Source organism: Glycine max, chromosome 2 (assembly GCF_000004515.6).
Source record: "Glycine max cultivar Williams 82 chromosome 2, Glycine_max_v4.0, whole genome shotgun sequence".
NCBI classification, from domain to species: Eukaryota; Viridiplantae; Streptophyta; class Magnoliopsida; order Fabales; family Fabaceae; genus Glycine; species Glycine max.
Window position 1 is genome coordinate 49444853 of NC_016089.4, and position 19991 is coordinate 49464843.

Below are 19991 nucleotides of genomic sequence, written 5' to 3' on the forward strand. Positions count from 1 at the left end.
TTAGTCCCATAAAATTAGGGAGGATACTTAGACCTTACGAATACTTGTAATGAGTAAAGTAGATACTTATTTAATAGGGATAGATCCACAGTCACAGATTTATTTATAAAGTTTAATGGAGATGAATGTAAGTATAAGAACAAATATCTAATATCAAAATAAATTATCAAGAATGTTAAGAGACTAAAGTAATAAAGTTTATACTTAGATGAAATTGGAAAAAAAATTATGACAAAAATGAATTTTAGTGTACAAATTTCCATTCACGTACTGCCAAACAAGGCAAAGTATGACTTTAATAAAATAGTGGTCGTATGGGAGGTAGATAGATGGTAGTGAAAGAAGGTGGAGTTTATTGATTGTTTTGGTCAATAATGGGCACTGCCACTGAGTGTTACTTACTATGTCAATAAAGAATTGAAATGAGTATTAACTAACCATTATAGTCTGAAGGCACTGAGATTTTAATTGTCACACTCAAAAAGAACGGCTTATTTATTCTTTTCATTTTCACCCCAGGCATGAGTTAATTAAGCACTACCTTTTGCTGTGTACAACTTAACTTTGACTTTTCTGTAGCCACAAACACATACAACGAGCTTAACTTGAAATTGTCAATTGAGCAACAGGTTAATTTTCGCCTAATCACGCAACAGTGTCCACCGCAAGCACTAGCAGGACCAATTTTGACCAAATCAACTTGGAATTTCCCTCTTATGAGTTGTCAATCTACCCAATTTCTTAATTCGTTTACAGTTGAGAAAGCCAAACTTCCACGACATCTACGATCTATATACAAATAAATTTATTTATTGAATATAATATATATAATCAGTTTAAGTAATATAATTAAATGTTATATTCATTAAACGTAATTTACTGGTTTATTTAAGCTTATTTGTTAAAAAATATTTATTTTAATAAAATAAACATTTTTTTGTTTTCTTAGTATTTATTTAAACAATTTTTGCTTAAAATAATATTTTTTTTTATTTTAAGCAGTAAATAATATATGTATTAAAAAATTATCATTTTTTATTTTAAAATTACTTTTTTAAGTTTAAATAACTGACCCAATATATTTATTAGATATTTGTTGAATGTAATGCATATTTACTAACTTAAAAGTATGGCCCTTTTTATATATAAAATTTATAAGATAAAATTACTATTAAATAAAATATAATTATTATAAAATTAATACTATTATTATTTAACTGTGCATATAAATTAAACTCTTAAAAATATAGAAATTTATATAACATGAATACCCGTATAATTTTTCCAATAAACATTATTTGTAATAAATATATATCTCTAAACTACCTAAGTGGGCTTTCTTATTACCACATGGTACTTGCAATATTACAACCACTATTCCGTTCTTTTTGAGGAACTACTATTCCGATCTTAAACACTATTGTATATAGGGATCAGATTTTGTTTCCTAGCTAACTAAGTAATAGAAATAATTTCATCCAATGCCTTCGCACAGCCCATGAAATTACAACCGCTCTTCTTGTTGTTGAGTTCCGTATAAACTTAAACGACATAAAACTCACTCCTTTAAGATTCTCTTCATTGAACTTATAATCCAACTCCTTCATTAAACCCAATATTCATCTCTTATTCCCCAATATTGTCTTAGATTCTCGATCATTCTATTCACTCCGTGTCTTCAATATCTTCTTACATTCCTTTACCACACATTACAAAGTTCAAGTGTGTTATTTCCTAGCTAGGATGAGGTTATTATCAGCTTTGGTTTCTTTGGTTTTGTTGTTGATGAAGTGTGTTCAGGTGCAAGGTGACACTGATAGTGATCATGCTAGAAACTTCATTACGTGGGAAGACTTCATGGTTGATGAACAAGGTATAACATCCAATGTTGGTGGTCGAATTATTGTGGTCGACCAAACTGGTAACGGAGATTCAACGACTGTTCAAGGGGCTGTAGATATGGTTCCCCAAAACAACACAGAAAGGGTCAAGATATACATTTATCCTGGAATTTATAGGTTTGCAATGGCAATTTAGTTCATTTTCATCAAATAATTAGGATTTTATATAAAATTTCTCTTAGCTTTTACATCCTAATTATAGTTGCAAGCAGTTATTTTTCTTTGCTAGTTCTTCCGTTTCCAGATGAACAAGTTAAACGATTATTTTTTAAAAGGAAAAGTGATATATGCATGGTGCGAATTATATGTGCTACAGATGTGATATATATGCAAAGTATACTATATATACTTCCCGATAGTTTAAACGATTTAATAAATCTTCCATATATATATATATATATATATATATATATATATATATATTAATCTTTGATATATCTAGTTTCTTCTTTTCTCTCCTTTTGAATTAAATACTATATGAAATAATTTGAATGTTTTTGTCCATTTAAATGTTAGATTTCTAGCGATATACCTTTCATCTATTTACAATTTGTAATTTCACTAGTTTGAATATATACTGTTAACTTTGGGATTTTATTTTAAAATATAAAACAAAACTTGAAATCGCCAAGTTAATATAGTAGGTGAATTTAAAATTTTATTTCATCTCTTAATGAGATATATACAATTAATTGTCAAAAAAAGTAATAAGAGTCACAAATAAGCGAAATGCTCTTTAAATTAGTTCGTGGGAAGTGATATAATACATCTTAAATTATTAATTGAATAGGAAAGGGTCACTTTGGTTTTGGTATGGGTTGCTAGTGAAATTTTGTGTATTTGTCTTTAATTATATGAGATATAGCATATGCATCTATCTATCTATCTCATCAATCACATGCACGATTTAAATGTCAATATTTTGTAATTAATAATTGAGATATGCAATAATGTGTTGCTTATGCAGAGAAAGAGTGCATGTGCCGAAAAGCAAGCCGTTTATTTCATTTATAGGTAAACCTAATATAACAATGAATGCGAGAGGGGCAAATATAACGGCGAACGCGAAAGCACTAAAGAATAATATAACGGCGAATGCGAACGCACTAAATATAACGGAGATAGCGAATGCCATACCCATCATCACAAATAGTACTAAGGCATCAGACAAAGGCTCAGATGGCCAAGAAATGGGCACGGTTAGTACAGCAACTGTATGGGTAGAATCTGATTTCTTCTGCGCAACTGCTCTTACAATTGAGGTAATTAACAACTAACTTATTGCTACCTACCTTTTTCTTTTTTTAGAGGGAGGGTTACTAAATACTACTACCATTCAACTACACAATCTTAAGAATGCACCAATTACTCAATTAGACAATCTTAGGAATGCCCCTGCACCCTGTTTAAATAAGTTTTTTTTTAGTGTGAAGTATGTCGATAATCTTAATAAGAGAACCTATCATATCACTTATAGTAAAAAAAATATATTTCTAACCACATAAAATAAGTTAAAATCAACTCATCCATAAAATAAAATAAAAACTCAAACCAGCATTTTTAGATAAGATAAAATCATTTAATTTCTGTAAAAAGTTAACTTTAACTTATGTATAAATTAATTTTAATTTATTAGAGAAGTTAATTTTATTTTTTTCTTTTAATTTTTTTATAAAAAAATATAGCCAAACAGACCCTATGATAGCTTTGATGCATTATTGCTTTCAGAAAAAATAATATGTGCTGACTGAAGCCTAAGTAATACAAAAAGAAACATGCATGTCTATATTTGTTTTTCAGAATTTGGTAGATAAAGATGCAGATAAACGTCAAGCAGTAGCATTGCGTGTAGACGGTGATAAAGCTGTATTTTATCGAGTTAAGCTTGTGGGGGAGCAGGACACTCTCTTGGATAGCACAGGAATCCATTATTTCTACCGAAGTTACATTCAAGGATCCGTTGATTTTATATGTGGCAACGCAAAATCATTGTTCCATGTAAATAAATTGTCACTTTGGTTGTTTTTTAATGTTTACTTCTTTTGGAACAAACTTGTACACATAACTCACATAGTTTATGCAAAATCATTTGTCACTTTTACTTCTAAGCTGCCTTCTAACACTTTGAATTGGCGTTGATCGATTTGTTGCACCAGGAGTGTGTACTAGACTCTGTAGCTGAGTTTTGGGGAGCAATTGCAGCTCATCACAGGGATTCAGAAGATGAAGATACAGGGTTTTCGTTTGTTAATTGCACAATCAAAGGAAGTGGTAGTGTTTTTCTTGGTAGAGCATGGGGCAAGTATGCAACAACAACATATTCCTACTGTCACATGGATGATGTTATTTTTCCTTTGGGATGGAGCGATTGGGGTGATCCATCTAGACAAGGGTATCATACCAATTACCAACTCTCACTTAAATGATATCAAATGTTATTTAATCAGAAAATCGTTGCAAATGTTTTTTTTTGCTGAATGTAACACGGGAATGTTTCATAAAATCACTCATCTTAGTATCTTAGTACGACTCTCGTTACAAATGTCTAATAACTAATCATTATAAGATTTTTTTTTTGAAAAATAGAAATAATAAAAAGCAATTTTTTTTCTTTTCTGGTTATGACAGGACTGCGATGTTTGGGGAGTATGAATGCTCAGGAAAAGGATCAAATAGAACTGAGAGAGTGGAATGGTCAAAAGCTTTAAGCAGTGAGGAAGCTATGCCTTTCCTGAGCAGAGACTATATATATGGAGATGGATGGCTTAGACTATAATAGCCAATTTACCTACTGTATGATATACATATGCTTGCTTCTCTATATATTCATCTCTTTATTTATTTATTTACATAGCACCACGAAAAAATGTGTGCTAACTAGCTTAGATTTCAAGAGACAGAAACAAGTTGTCATAGAATCCTAATTATGGATAATTGTAAACAATTTTGTGTTCAGTTCAAAAGTTTTTTCTGCTCTCTACCAAGTGCTAATTAAATTATATTAATAATTAGGACCTTCTCTAGCACATGGAAGAAGTACGCGAAGGGAAGCTTCAATAACTCTTACAATAATTAGAAATAATAACTGACGTACACCAAGTAATAAGTTCAGTCTCTTACAATAAATTGTTTAGGTAAGTAATAATAATTGACACTAAGTAATAATCACAATACAAAAAAAGTTTTAACGTCTAATAAGATATTTTTTATATATATAATAATTATTAACAACTAATTGAGTTAAATCCTCTTATAAAAATCACATAAATTAAACTTATGCGTCAAAGGTTCCATGAAATTAATTACTTAAAGCACTTGGTTATATAGAATTACAAAAATTTATTAGCACCACAAATGATCGATAGGCCATGATCAAGTTAAGAAACATAAAATGAATTAACCATACATTTTGGTTGGAGTTCTAGCGTGTTCTCAGACCAAGCCAAAGGCAAATTTCTTCTCATACAACACCAAACCAATAAGTTCATTTTTTTTAATAAGAAACAAATACCAGTATTTTTAATAGTTTTTTATTTATAAAAAAGACTAAAAATAGTAAATTGATTCACTCGCTGTGTGTTAAACAAGCAGCGTGTGACTATAGCATAAGTAAGATTTTACATAAGTAGGCTCATCATTCATATTTACTTTGAACGCACGAACGCGCACACATTCTCTGATATAAATATAAAAAATATCATCAAGGTGTATTTATGAAATGCATAAAATGTTAAAAAAATATTGATAGATTCAATTATATATATATAATTTTTTTAATACCGTCATGAATATTTGTCAATATATTTTTATATAAAGTTATTAAATATAGAGTCAAAGTATTCTTTTATACTAAATATATTAATTAATTGTATTTAAATTAACTTTTAATATAAAAATTCAATTTCTTGCAGGGGAAAATCTCGTCCAAAACAAAAAATACAAGTCAACGTGTGAATGATTTCTCTTCCATTGAGCCCTGTTGTTGATACTTTTTGATGACAATTTGTTTACTGGATTCCTTGCACAAAAACCCCCAGTCTGTAACATCCAGTTGGAAAATATTTACTTAAACTTGTGGCTAAGAAGGTTGTTCTCTTATTATATAGTAGTAGATATATATTGAAAATGAAAATTAAGAGTGATGATAAATGAACATCTTCACATATTATACACTTTAGTAATACTCTATTTCTTTGTATCATATCACAATATTTATTATATATACATACCAGCATCCTTTTTCTCTTCTCTTTTACTATATAGGTGTTAAGTAAAGATAGGAAAACACTAATCTTTTTCCTATAACAACAATAGATGAAATTGCAGGAGTTGGATATGGGGTGAGTCCAAGGAAGTCTCCATTGTGCTTATTACATGGGTTCTAATCTAAATAAGAACAGTGCTTATTTGGGAGCAACTATTAGACACAAAGCTTGTTAAGCATCACTGCTTAACACCGTTAGTGCAATATGGATCTTCTCCTGCCTCTGCATCAAAATCTTCTCTTCAGTTAAAATCAAAACCATTCACTATATTCTCTCTCATTTAACTGTTTTACAATGGTCAATGAAGGGCTGAGATGCTGCAATATATTGGTAGTGGGGAATTTGGCCCAGAGAGAATATAGAATTCTCTACTCTGCTAGTGGAGAAATTATTATGTGATCAAAGAGTATCACTTATCTGTTATTTATGATTCAGACTAATTTTTATATGTCACGTGTTTAAGTTTTTAAATTTATATATGAAAAAAATTAATAACATTTGATTACATGTTATATAAAAAATAAATTAAGTGATGTTCTGAGATCACTTAGTAATTTCTCATTGTTAGTGGGTACAACAAACAACTTTTAATAATAACTAATAATTATATAATAAAAATTAAAAATAAGAGTTATTTTGGAATCCACTTAATAAAATATTATGATATATTTGATTAAGAGAAGAAAGTGAAAGGAAAGGAAAACAAAGAAAGAGAATGGGATGAAATTAAAGTAAAATAATTTTTAATTAAAATATTAAGTGATAATTATTGATTGTTGACAAAAATATATATAGACTATGAAACTATATTTGAGTCATAAAAATTACAAGATATATGTTCAAGGCTTTTTTAAAATAGTAATTTTACATTTATATGCTTGATGTGAGACCATTCACTCGATCAATTTATTGAGGGTTTTTTTTTTTTTTTTTACCTTCAAATCTAATTCTATGACCAAATATACCTTTCTTGCGTTATTAACATGAATTTTATTTTCACTAGATATGTTCCCATATGTGCACGCACAATTCCAAGAATCTTCACCACCGGAACCAAATAAAACAGAACTTCCCATTCCTTGATATTTACTGTCTCTCATTTCCGATACCTTTATCCATAACCTTTTACACTTCCTTTATTTTTCTTATGTAAATGAAGCAAATTCATATATGTGAATGTATGAGCCTAACCAATCCTTGCCTATAGCGGGAGATGGAAGCGTGTGTGAGAGAATTATGATTCATGACACCATCAACTCGTTACTCATGAGTGAAGCTTATTTATTGTTTTTACCTTAAATGGCCAAGGACTGTAATGAAGGGAGAATTTGAAATGATTTGCTATTGTAAAAATTGAGGTAAAATTCACTTTCGTCACTCTTCGGCGCACTAATTTTTTTTATATTGTAACCGTTGTATACTCTATGATTATGCAATAGCTGCATTTACTGTCCTCTCACCACCACCTTAAAAGAAGTGGCTTGACGCTATTAGAATTAATCTATCTTCTTTCTTTATGTGCAATCCAACCCAATTATTGATTAAATGTTAACTGGGAATTATATGATGTGAACATAATGTAATTAATAATGAATGGACTGATAAACTTTTAAATAACTCAAAATACGTTAATTACCACGCAAAAATCAAATAAGTGTACACTCCCCGAAGAGGAGAGTTACTCAACATATGTTAATTTAAAATGGTTTCCAATCAATTAAGCCAAGCCACGACCATAAATATCTATTAATTGTTACGTAGATTAAACAATTTCACTTGCATTTTACGTAATTGATCTCATCGTCTCATCTAATAGGTATAGGTATATATACAAAACAAATGCAATAATATTAAGTGTCACTTTGTCCCAGCCCATTAGCCCACACAAAAAAGTTTAGGAGGGACCAAATTCTTAATTCATTAAAATCATAATCAACTGATCATTTCTCTTGCAGGAAACACTTGAGTATTCATATTCCTAGAAGTAGCTGAACAATAATAACTTGAAAAATCCATCTCATACTGCATCTATTACCAGATGAAAATCAAACATTCAACATTGTCCAAAATCTCATCATTCATAACATTATTAATTCAAAATGTCAAAATATTGTTTTGCTAAACGAAAATTAAAATTGAACAAGTAGTGACAGTTAAAATATAGTAGTTTATGATTTTATATATAAAAGGAGGGAAAAAAAACATTTGGAAAGATCCAAGACCAGTTCACCAAATCAAAGAAAGAGCATAGTGGGGGAAGTTGCACCCAATATCCGCACCCCATGAATCTGTTAACTTGTTGAAAAGTGTATCAAACCCAATTTAAAAACAAAAGATAAGAATTTTAAAGAAAGATATTAGATAAGATAAAAATTTAAAGATAAAAATAGAAGATAAAAAATAAAAGATTTAAAAATAAATATAGAAGTTAAGAAAAGTAAAAGATAAGAGAAAATAAAAGATTAAGAAAAAGATAAGATAAGATAAGAAAAATAAAAGATAAAAATAAAATAAAATTTGAATTTGATACCAATGCATGCATAAAATCAGAATCTACACCCGCTCTTCTTCTTCTATAAAAATAAATACACTCTCAGTTACTCAACACTCTTTCTGTTCCTACTGATGCATTTGGCAAGTCTCATAATTTATTCAACGTTTCTTCTAAAACAAAAAGGTTTCTTTATGTGTTGCTTCTATTATACTAAAAAACAAAGCCACGTTTACTTTCATAGTCTCTCTCCTTCTTTATATTTCATAACAACATCAGCATATGCATGCCTAGCTAATATATCAGGATTGGAACAGACGTATATATATTATCACCATAACGCTCTTATATTTATTGCAGTCAGCAAATCCACGCTTCAACTCTAAAACCGTTACTCCACTATTTCATCAGTAACACAAGCTTTTTGTACCTTCTCATTTTGGAGATTCTTTTTCCCACTTTGCTCCTATAATAATAACTCATCAACAGTTTTTAACACACACAAACCTTCATGCTGAGTTTCTTATTTTGTTGTGTGGCCACGAAATGATGATGGGGTTGGTGTCTTCCAGAGTTGTGTTCTTGTTTGTTGTTTCGGTTTTGGTGATTTGGGCTCAGGTGGATTTAGCAGAAGGTGGTGGTGTTAGGAATTACATTAGTTGGGAAGATTTGCAGGTGGATGAACAAAGGTTGGCCGTGAATTCCCATAACAATGTTCGAGTTATTATTGTTAACCAGAATGGTGGGGGACATTCAAAAACTGTTCAAGGTGCTGTCAATATGGTTCCTGATAATAATACTCAAAGGGTCAAAATTTACATTTATCCAGGAATTTACAGGTCAGCAATTTAATTGCATACTTTTCATACTACTTTTACTGTTATTCTCTTATAAGAATTAGAGTTTCATTTTGATTAACTGTGTGTTTGGATACGCGGCACGGTGAAGCAAAATCAATTTTCTTTTCCACTGTCACACTGAAGCAACCCTTTGTTGCTTCTGATTTTTCAAGGTCACGCCATGATTTTAGCTGTCAAAAATCAATTCTGAAGGTTATCCAAACACGCACTAAATTGTCAACTTGAATTATTGAATTGAAACTCTAATTCTGGTTGAAGAATAATATCAAAATCTGAGTTTTGTCTTTTTTTCAATTAGATTTTGTCTTTGACTTTCACAACCTCTGTCATTATTATTCAGTTCCAATCAAAAGTAGTTGTTATATTCTTTGCCTTAATTTGGAAACATATTTTTTTTTTGTTTTTAGGGTAACGCAGGTTGGTTTGGTTCGTGTTTTTGATCCAACAGTTACATTTATTTGGTTTCCTAAAATTTCATGTGTCATAAGGGCCTTGTCCTTGCGGGTATTTTTTTTATCATAAAAAACTCGACTTATGTTTGCTTACCCTTTGTTTATATGCAATTTGTGCAGAGAAAAAGTGTATGTGCCTGTCACCAAGCCTTATGTATCATTTATAGGGAAAACAAATCAAACAGCAAGTCCTGTTATTACTTGGAACAGCAAGTCATCTGACATAGGCCCAAATGGCACAGCATTGGGCACCTATGCTTCAGCAACAGTAGGAGTGGACTCAAATTATTTCTGTGCAACCGGGGTCACTTTTGAGGTTAGGACACAATTTTTGGTAACCTGGATTTCCCTGCATTCACTTTTCAACACATTTAACAATTCAGAACTATTGGATGAAGATTAAGCGACAGAGGTTCCAAGTTAGTCCCTAGATTCAAATAAATTTTAAAATAAGTTTCTGAAAGTAGCTTTTGTGATTCACATAATTTGTTAGTTTCATATAGGTCCTGCATGTTATCATTAAAATGCAAAGTCCCTGCATATAAGGGCTAAATTGCTTTTTAATGAGAACATTTGAAACCAACAAATTATCTAGATGTAAAAGGCTATTTTCAGGGATGTTTTTAATTTATTTGAATTCGGAGACTAGTTTAGAACCATTATACACTTTGAGATACCAAAGTGATCATACATCCTTAAAGGACTCATATTTCCTCTCAGTCAATCAACTTAAAACACATTTAAAATCTTAGTCCAATTTTCTTCAATGGTTATAAATGTACTAAATCCATGAATGTGTGGAAAAGTCTGCATTAAATCCAGCTCCGACACAAGACAAGTGCATTTTGAACTATTTCAAATGCCAATTTTTGTGTGCATGGTTGCAGAACTCAGTGATTACATCGGCTGGTGGAAAAGGGATGCAAGGAGTGGCACTGAGGGTAAGCAGTCCAAAAGCAATGTTCTATCGAGTGAGGATTAAGGGGTCACAGGACACTCTCTTGGACAACATAGGAAATCATTACTTCTTTAAGTGTCACATCATAGGAAAAGTTGATTTTATCTGTGGCAGAGCAAAATCACTCTATGAGGTAATATAAGATGATCCTTTTCTATGTTACTAAAACAAGACTAGTGACCAAGTTTATTTAATTTAATTCTGACCCTCGAGAACTATGGAGCAGAAGTGTCGTCTTCAGTCTATAGCTGAGAACTATGGAGCAATAGCAGCACATCATAGGGATTCACCAACAGAAGACACAGGTTTTTCTTTTGTAGGGTGCAGTATTAGAGGATCTGGCAGTGTGTACCTTGGCAGAGCATGGGGGAACTACTCAAGAATTATATACTCCAAATGTAATATGGATGGCATTATTAATCCTCAAGGGTGGTCAGACTGGAATCGTTCACATAGAAAGAAGTATGATATTATTTGTTATTGGAGAAGTATTGGCAACACCACTTCTAATATGTTTTTTAACAAACTCTATTATTTGGTTAAAATTCATTAGAAACTACAAATTGTGATTTCTAAAAATATAAAGAGTGCGCGTTAAAGAGTGTGTTGCTAGTTTTTCTCTTTGTTTTAAATATGACATTATTATTCCATTCTAGAATTCATAGAATCATAGTGCAGAATATGTCTAAGAATATATGGTATTTCAGGACTGCAGTGTTTGCTGAGTATCAATGCAAGGGAAGAGGAGCAGAGAGAAGACATAGGGTGCCTTGGTCAAAATCATTCAGCTATCATGAAGCAAGTCCTTTCCTTTACAAGAGCTTCATAGATGGAGACCAGTGGCTCAGACTGTAGCATCACGATGCACCAATTACATGACAATTATTCAATATTAATTTATATGCTAGTTTATTATGTTACATATCCCCCAAATGATCAATTTTGATGCTTGCTCTTTATCTTGTAAAGGATGTTTTTTATATGTATGTACGGGGTCACAGATGCTTTATCTGGATCTTAATCATAAATCATAATGACTCCTGACGTGCTCTTACTCTTGTTAATACTTGAAGCAACACTAAATATGAAAGCACTATCATTGTCATGTTATTTGTAAAGGAAATGCCTTTCTTATAGAGGTGAGGTTAACCATTATCTTTATCAACAATTTTTTTATATTTTTCAAACAAAAGGCGAGGTTGTCTTTTTATAAAATTAAAATGTCACAAAGTCACTTTATAATTTTATTTAATTTATTTTAAAAGTTATATACAAAACAGAATAATAAGCTTAAAAAAAATTAGTATTAAAAGTTAAATTTCAATCTCATTTTCATCTAATATCAATTCATAAAGAATTTTATATTAATAATTCATGTAAGCACTTTCATTTATGTCATGTGATACATGATCAGGGATGGGGATGGGAACGGCATGGGCCTAGTCCTCCCCACTCCCTCAACACTTTCTTTATATATGTAAGGAAAAAAATTATATGTAGTAGATCTTGTGTCTAATTTTATACTAATTAATAGTAATTTCTTTCTGAGAAGTTTATTATTTATTAAACAATAATTTATTAAAAATTATATTTAAATAACTATGTAAAAAAAATTCAACCTTCCTTTAATGCATTTCTAAATTGGTCCTACTCGTGATGTACCCACTATATAACAAGGAAGGCTCAAAATCAATATTTTATACATAGATCAAAGTGTCAGAACCATTGGTATGAGAATCTTATGATTCACAATTCAAATCTTACAATTCAATATAATTCAATTACCTATCCATAGGGATCCTAAGATGAATCTTAAAAGACTTTGTATCTTACCATACAAGAATGAATCATGTGAGCCTTACAATTCACAAGATTCAGATATTCATTATTTCTTTAGTTTTCACCCATTCTCATGAAAAAATTGAGAAGTCATACAAGCCTAAATTATTAAATGAAAAGGAATTGAAACAACACTGAATTTATCCTATTTGATTACTCCACTACTTTATTTGTTGCTCACTCATTTAATGCACGTACTATATTTAGTTATTTAATTGCTTCATTTCCATTCTACAAAAATAAAGGCTTCACAAAGTCAGATTTAACAGAGCTCATACATCTCATGCTCTTAGAGTTACGTTTTTCACTTATTTATTATGAATATGTGCTTTAATATGTTTTTGTTAGTTGCATATGCTATGCTGTTTTATTGATCAAGAACAATATATAATTTGATTCACGATTTAGAAAATGAGCCTTTCGATTCTTTATTTAAATCCCGATTCAACTACCATGGTCAGAACAGAAAGTTCCAACAAAATAAACAACAGAATCAAGTAAAATATTTTATTGTGTCAATTCAGTTTATGGTCAAATTCATCCATAACCACTTCTGCGCAGCGATGTACTCAAGGTTAAATCACCTTGCAAGAAACATCTAGCATTAAGAACTCCATCCCCGAAATTAATAAGTGCTTTCCAGCAACAGAATTACAATAGGCAAAAAAGAAAAAAATGTTTCAAGACATGAGTTGCAAGGTTTGCGTAAAACAAAATCTACATTTTCTCTATTTCATGTAATCACTTGTCAACTTGCAGTGACTTCAAAATCTTTGGTGAACTGATCGATCAACTTGTAATTAAACTGACAATCTCATTTTCTTGCCTCAACAAAGAACATTTCTTTTCAACTTGCAATGAAACTGAATCTCATTTCCAGAAGCGACCACGATTCTTTTGTTCTTGCATTCTCCTGCACCATTTGGAAACACCCAGAGTAAAAATGTTGGTTGAACACAACACAGGACAAATCATTAGTGTAACATCAACTATATACACAAAAGAAACCTTCAACACAGGATTAAATCATACCTTTGATGCTCTTTGGAACGCCTGATGAACTCACTTGGAATATCACATCCTTGGTAAGAGGCTAGCACTGGTCTTATATCAGGTGGACTACTACGGGCAACAACTGCAAATAGATAACAAAGGTAATGCAACTTTTACAAGCATAAAAAGACACCACAGTAACTTCAAACATGAATTCATTTATAAACACATCTTAAGGGAATGGACTTACACTCAAGGAGTGATGTGAAAATGAAAACAATAATTCAAACATGAACTCATTCTTCAATATATCTTAAGGAATGCTTACACTCAAGAAATGGTATAAAATCCAAAAGAGCTGTGTCATCTATATCTTGCTGCTGCCAAGCCTTAATAGGGAGACAGTTCTCAGGTTGTAGGCAACTTTCCAAAGCATGGCCACTTAAATAAAGAACTTTTCCTGGATTTCTGTTTAGTTTTGAGAGGTCCTGCCAAGCAAAGGATGAAAAAAAGGAAAGAACACTCATTATAAGAATATCCAGAGCACCACTAGTACACTATGCCTGTGATGTATCAAGTATCATAATAAAACTGTAGGTCATTTATTTTATATTCTTCAGGTGTAAGCAAGATTACTTTGTTATTATCTTATAGATATAAAAATAATATTTCCAAGTCACTTGTTCTTACTATTAGCCATGATTGGTTCTACTCCTTCCACAGGTATTTACGTGTATAATTAATTTTGAAAGAGAATAATGTAAGAACATAAGCACATACTCTGAAGTGTTTCCCATCCTGATACTTAGTAGCCGGCCTTGATAGCCTGTATCTAATGCAATGCTTAGTATCCAGCCTTTCTATAACAGGGTCTACAAACTGCACAAATCAACAAATGTAAGAATATATGAATACCTATACGAGCAAGTATCCATTCAGAATATAGAGAAGAATCAGATTACCATATTTTGTTCATCTGTGTAAACCACTATTTCATAGAACTGAGCTAAATGTTCCAAGAAGGCATCAACTCCAGGTCTTTTAAAAGTCTGCCAACCTGTATCTCGCTTTACATACCATAAAAGCAAAATTCAATATTGTAGCCATACCTCTATAATATGTAAGGACCTCCAGCGAGAAGCAAGGCAATAAGAGATCCAATGCATTTTTTATGTGACATAAAGTACATAAAGGGAAGTGGAATGTAAGCAACACACTGTTCACTGATGGTTGAAATTCAAGAGTCTCACTCCCTATTGAGTGGCTCCTACTACTGATTTAGTGCACCCCGCATGAATTTTCACCAATAATGAAGAGTTTATCATATTTTCTACCAACAAAAAAGGCTGAATTTGCAGTAGACGTCTTACCGTCCATATATAGTGAATCAATGTCTCATTGAGATCAAGAACAAGTGTAAACACATGTTGCTCCTGAGGAAGCAAATCAGGAAGGAGCTTGTCTGTGTATGGTTCAGTATAACTCTAAAAAGAATCAAAGGTACAGTATTAAAACAGTGGAAATATAATTTTTTTAAAATGAAAAAGTCAAAACCAAAATCAGCATACTAAAAAACAACCACGTACCTTAACTTGTTCTTCAATTACCCTTCTTGCATCCAAATAAAGCTCTACTGCTTTAGCAGGAACTGGGGTGTCACATGCAAAAGAATCAGCATGCTGTTAATAACAGAGGTCAAAGGCATACAAATATATAACTAATTGTGAGTTGAATACCCCAACCCCCCAAAAGTGCATACAATGTTAATTTGTCTGTGCACTGATCTTGCTCAACAATATAACAAGTTCTTGCCACTGCTCACTTGCCTTTTCTACCCCCTACCCTCCAAAGCTGGTGGCAAGAAACATGCTTACATCCCACATTCTCATCCATTTGCAAAAATTTTCTGCAGCAAAAATACAGGCATATAATGGCTATAATTGGGCAGACCATAGGTTTATCTGAAAATGTCCATCAATTTTATCATTTGTTGCACTTAATACTCATGTGAACAGTGTTGAGTGTTTTCTCCATGGGACCTTTACATACTACTTTCAGTTTAATAAAATTAAAAAGAAGTTCATGCTTATCCATAACAAGGAGCACTTCACAAAATTGCAAAACAAGAAATATAGAACCATCTTAATGATGAGCTTAAGTTTTCCCATTCATATAACAGCAACACTTCAGGGGAACAAAAGTTCACGAGAAGAAACAAGAGCACAATTTATTTATTTAAGGGAACAGAATAACAGTAACACAGGATAAGTGTACATAATAAAGCTCGGGGAACACACCTGTCATTGCAGTTGAGTATAGCAAACCTTGAAATTTCTGCACAAAATATGGACTAGAACATGTCACCTTACCATAAATTAAACTTTAGAAACTTATCATTATCATATCAAAACCAGGCCGAATCCAAAATTAAGTAACAGTAAGGTCCACTGAGGACATTTCCACGAAGCAAAATAATAGGATTTAATCCGATATCACTGAAGTGTTTTACGAAATCAATAATAAAAAAAAAAACTTCTTTTTTATATTTTGATGTAGAGCAACGAAACAGCCAGCTAAACAATACAAACAATGAAATGGAGCCAGAAGTAAATTTGTCGCACAAATGTAAACTTTAAAAATTCATAGCATGTCATATAACAAGAAACAACGTTCCAATGGCCAGCTCATCAATCCAATTCAGCCAATATGATTCTAACAATCCAGCCAATGAGATCAAAACACAGAATTAACAAAGAAGATTGAAAGCGAAGAAAGCCTAAGAAGTAGTCAATACTGACATCAAGAGCAGTGACTCCATCACCAGCAGTGTACTTGGCCGATTCACGGAGCGACCTCGTTTTCTGTTCTATTTCGTCCAAGCTGTAAGCTGCATATTTCATTCCAACAACAAAAAAAAGTCTTCAACTAACACCAATTCCAGATCAAAATGATTCGATAACAACCCCAACATATAAATTCCAGGTCACTTGATTTTATCGATCAACCCTAAATGGAAATGAATAATAAAATGGAAAGAAAGGAAAACGAACCGTAAGAGGCGTAACCGGCAAAGACAGTGCCTCCGGTGAGAGCGCCGACGAGGGCGTATTTGAGGAAGCTCCAGCGGCTGGGAGAGGCGGCGGAAGGAGGAGGGGGAAGAGGAGGGGAAGCGGAAGCGGCATTGGTGCAGAGGAATCGCTTCGATGCCAATGAAATCGCTCGGGATCGAAGAATTCCCAAGGACATAGTTGTGATGTTTGTGAGCAGTGACCTGAGAGAGAGAAAGGGTTCAAGTAGGGTTTTGCTCTTGTGCTTTGCAGAAACAAGTAGAACCACCCATCAACTTCGGCTATGACCTGTTTGGCTACCGGTTATTCCATTATTTCTTATTTCCTAAGCTAAGTCGTGCTTTGGACTTTGGATCTTTTTTTGTTCTCTCTCTTTGTTGTGCTTAGCCCTTAGGGTGTTGTTTCTTGTTTTTGGGCATTGCTACGTGTAGTAAAATTGCTGCTACATCCGGCAATTGTAAGATTTTTCCATTTTATCCTTTCTTATGGGACTTATAGATTAACCCATTCTTAAATTTTGAGTCGAATTCATAATTTTCACGTTATTAACATAGTATTATAATCAATTGAACTAATAGATTAATTATATTATAAAATAAATAATGTTATTATATATAATACTAAAATTTTTAATATATATTTAATGTGCATGTAAATTTAAAATAAATTTTATGATAATTAATTGTGATATAACTCATACAGATTAGGTAATTCGTATATTTTTTTATAAATAAAAAACATTTATTATTAAAAAAACATACAAATTAACTAATTGTATCAATTATATCAAAATTAATTGTCACAAAATTTATTATTTAAATTTATATGTACATTAAATATACATTAGAAATTTAAGTGTTATATATAATAATATTATTTATTTTAACACTTAAGAGTATTTTTGGAATTTTATTTTAATATTGGGTGCACAAGCAATATGCCTGATGCACTTAGCAGCACCCCTTGTTTTTGTATGAACGAATCAACTGATAAAAAGGCCAGCCCAATAAGAATAAAAAACAAGTGCAGGCCTACAAACAAAACAGCCCTTCCACTGTACACGAGAAAATCTAAATAAATGCAGTTGTGTTGTGTTATTTTTCAGTTAAAAATTTCACAAAAGTGCATATAATTGGGTTATATTTTTGCAATAATTCATCAAGATAATGCATTAAAACATAAAAATGATTGTATTAACTAATATATGTTGTAAATTGTAATCAAGTTATAAAAGAGAAACTTCTCTCCGAATCATTTGAGAATTAAAATTAAAATAACCTCAAATCAGTTAATAATTTGGTTTAAGTTTTGACATTTGTGATTCACGTTTAACTTGAAACATCTATTTAAACTTTTGATGCGGAAATGAGGAGAAACAGGTATGGAGCATTGAGCTGTTAATTTTGAAGGAGGATCTAGATATGAATTGTCTTCCTAAGTTTCCTTCTCTCTCTATCTGGCCCCTACTTTGAAGTCAATTTCACTTGACTTGTAATACTAAACCTCAAACAGGTGAGCCTATCACAATAATTTTCCATCTAAGGGCATTTTTGGAAACCCCAAAAAAATAATAGAATCACTCACCCCACCATTCTATATAAGGAGGCCTCCTCATACACCACACACCACACCATCTCATAAAAACCTGTCTCCAACCCTCATTTCATTTCCTTTCCTTTCTTCAGCACTATGGATTATCAGTTTAAAAACCAAAATATAGCAACCAATATGACTCACAACCTAAAAGCTCATTACTATCTTGTTAAGCTTACTCAATTACTCGTTTCAGTGTCCGTGTGTTCCTTCATCTTCTCTCCTTCTTCCTTGCTTGTTTTCCTACATTACTTCAAATTCTATTTCTCTACATTCCCTTTCCAACTCTATACACACAACATAGACAAGAACTCCATGTTTCTACTTTGCAATGGTATCCTTGTTTTTGTTGGTATAACTAAATCTCTCTCCGGCTCTAGTTGTTGTGATGATAATAAGCCTTCTACGTATGTTAAAGATGATGGTTCACAATCTCGGTTTTCGGTTATTGAAGCCAACGAGCTAATGTTGGAGATAGTAGAAACTGAAGAACAAACTAGTGATCCTGATGAACAGAACACTGTAGTTGAGCAAGTAATAGAAATAGAAAATTGTGCTGAAGAAGAAGTACAAGAAAACATTGAAAAGATCATTTTGGTAGATGAAGGAGAAGAAAAAGGAAGTAGCTTGGTTTTGAAGGAAGAGAAGAAGGAGGAGCTAGATGAAGAAACTGAGCTATTGGATGTAGGTGATGAAGAGGAAGATAAAGGGTCAGAAACTGATTACATTCTGATTGAAGAAAGAATAGAAGAGGAAGAAGAAAGCTGTATGTTGAGCACAGAGGAGTTGAACAAAAAGTTTGAAGATTTCATTAGAAAGATGAAGGAAGATCTAAGAATTGAAGCTCAAAGGCAATTAGTCATGGTTTGATTTAGTAACAATCATGGTCTTCTTTTTTTCTTTCTTAGGGAGGCCTAGTTATTTGTTAGGTCTTTCTCTTTTTCTTTTCTCCTGCTCCACTTTTCTTGTACTTTAGTTGTATGAAATTTTGCAAAACTATTTCTCTGCTTTTCTTCTATGGTTGATAGCAACAAAGAGCAGGTTCTAGATATGAATTTTTTTGTTTAAATTGAAGCCATAAACCAAGCACATGATCACAACCTTAATGAAATAAAATCGCATATATGACACAGTTTGAGGATATAATCAAAACTGTCCCCTTCCACTATACTCATTTAATCTATGCGATACACTGTTAGGATTTAATATCATGATGTCATGGATTGAAATAGAAATAAATTTGGATACTGTTATTCTTAAATTATAAGAATACAATATGATCTTAATAGGGTGAAAAGGAAACAATTTTTATTATGTAAAAACTCACATGAATTTTTTTATCCGTACAGGAGAATTTATAATAACTAACCTACTTTACTCAATCAGCTAAACTCCCTCAAAACTCACTTAATTGATGACAGGGTCAATTATTTTTGTATTTTTTAAAAAAGTAATTATATCATTTCAGCCGAAATTTTATCTCTGGCAACAGTATTTTGCCGTAGTTTGACATGCAAGAGAGAAATTAATATTAAGAGTAGATGTGATAGTTCCTATTGTCATATTAAAGA

The 19991-nt window shown here is 31.8% G+C and overlaps 4 protein-coding genes across 4 annotated transcripts; 3 read left to right on the forward strand and 1 right to left on the reverse strand.

The window, feature by feature from the left end:
• The first annotated feature begins 1502 nt into the window (after window positions 1-1502).
• On the forward strand, window positions 1503-4865 carry LOC100812850 (pectinesterase QRT1). The gene is made up of 5 exons (XM_006576065.4): window positions 1503-2018; window positions 2869-3163; window positions 3702-3899; window positions 4058-4293; window positions 4530-4865. Exons 1-5 carry the CDS (start codon window positions 1744-1746, stop codon window positions 4675-4677), a joined length of 1152 nt encoding a protein of 383 aa, XP_006576128.1. The 5' UTR covers window positions 1503-1743; the 3' UTR covers window positions 4678-4865.
• Window positions 4866-7948: 3083 nt separating this feature from the next.
• Window positions 7949-11991, forward strand: LOC100813382 (pectinesterase QRT1). The gene is made up of 5 exons (XM_003518499.5): window positions 7949-9496; window positions 10090-10285; window positions 10857-11060; window positions 11154-11389; window positions 11635-11991. The coding sequence occupies exons 1-5, from the start codon at window positions 9204-9206 to the stop codon at window positions 11780-11782; spliced, it is 1077 nt and encodes a 358-aa protein (XP_003518547.2). The 5' UTR covers window positions 7949-9203; the 3' UTR covers window positions 11783-11991.
• A 1268-nt stretch (window positions 11992-13259) lies between these two features.
• Window positions 13260-17096, reverse strand: LOC100775411 (mitochondrial import inner membrane translocase subunit TIM50-like). The gene is made up of 10 exons (NM_001255918.3): window positions 16810-17096; window positions 16558-16646; window positions 16057-16093; window positions 15346-15407; window positions 15130-15243; window positions 14722-14826; window positions 14540-14638; window positions 14088-14247; window positions 13799-13901; window positions 13260-13679 (listed from the first exon to the last, which is right to left on the reverse strand). The coding sequence occupies exons 1-10, from the start codon at window positions 17003-17005 to the stop codon at window positions 13637-13639; spliced, it is 1008 nt and encodes a 335-aa protein (NP_001242847.2). The 5' UTR covers window positions 17006-17096; the 3' UTR covers window positions 13260-13636.
• A 1358-nt stretch (window positions 17097-18454) lies between these two features.
• LOC100776851 (uncharacterized) lies at window positions 18455-19468 on the forward strand. The gene has a single exon (NM_001317581.2). It carries the CDS (start codon window positions 18517-18519, stop codon window positions 19288-19290), a length of 774 nt encoding a protein of 257 aa, NP_001304510.2. The 5' UTR covers window positions 18455-18516; the 3' UTR covers window positions 19291-19468.
• Window positions 19469-19991: the final 523 nt, after the last annotated feature.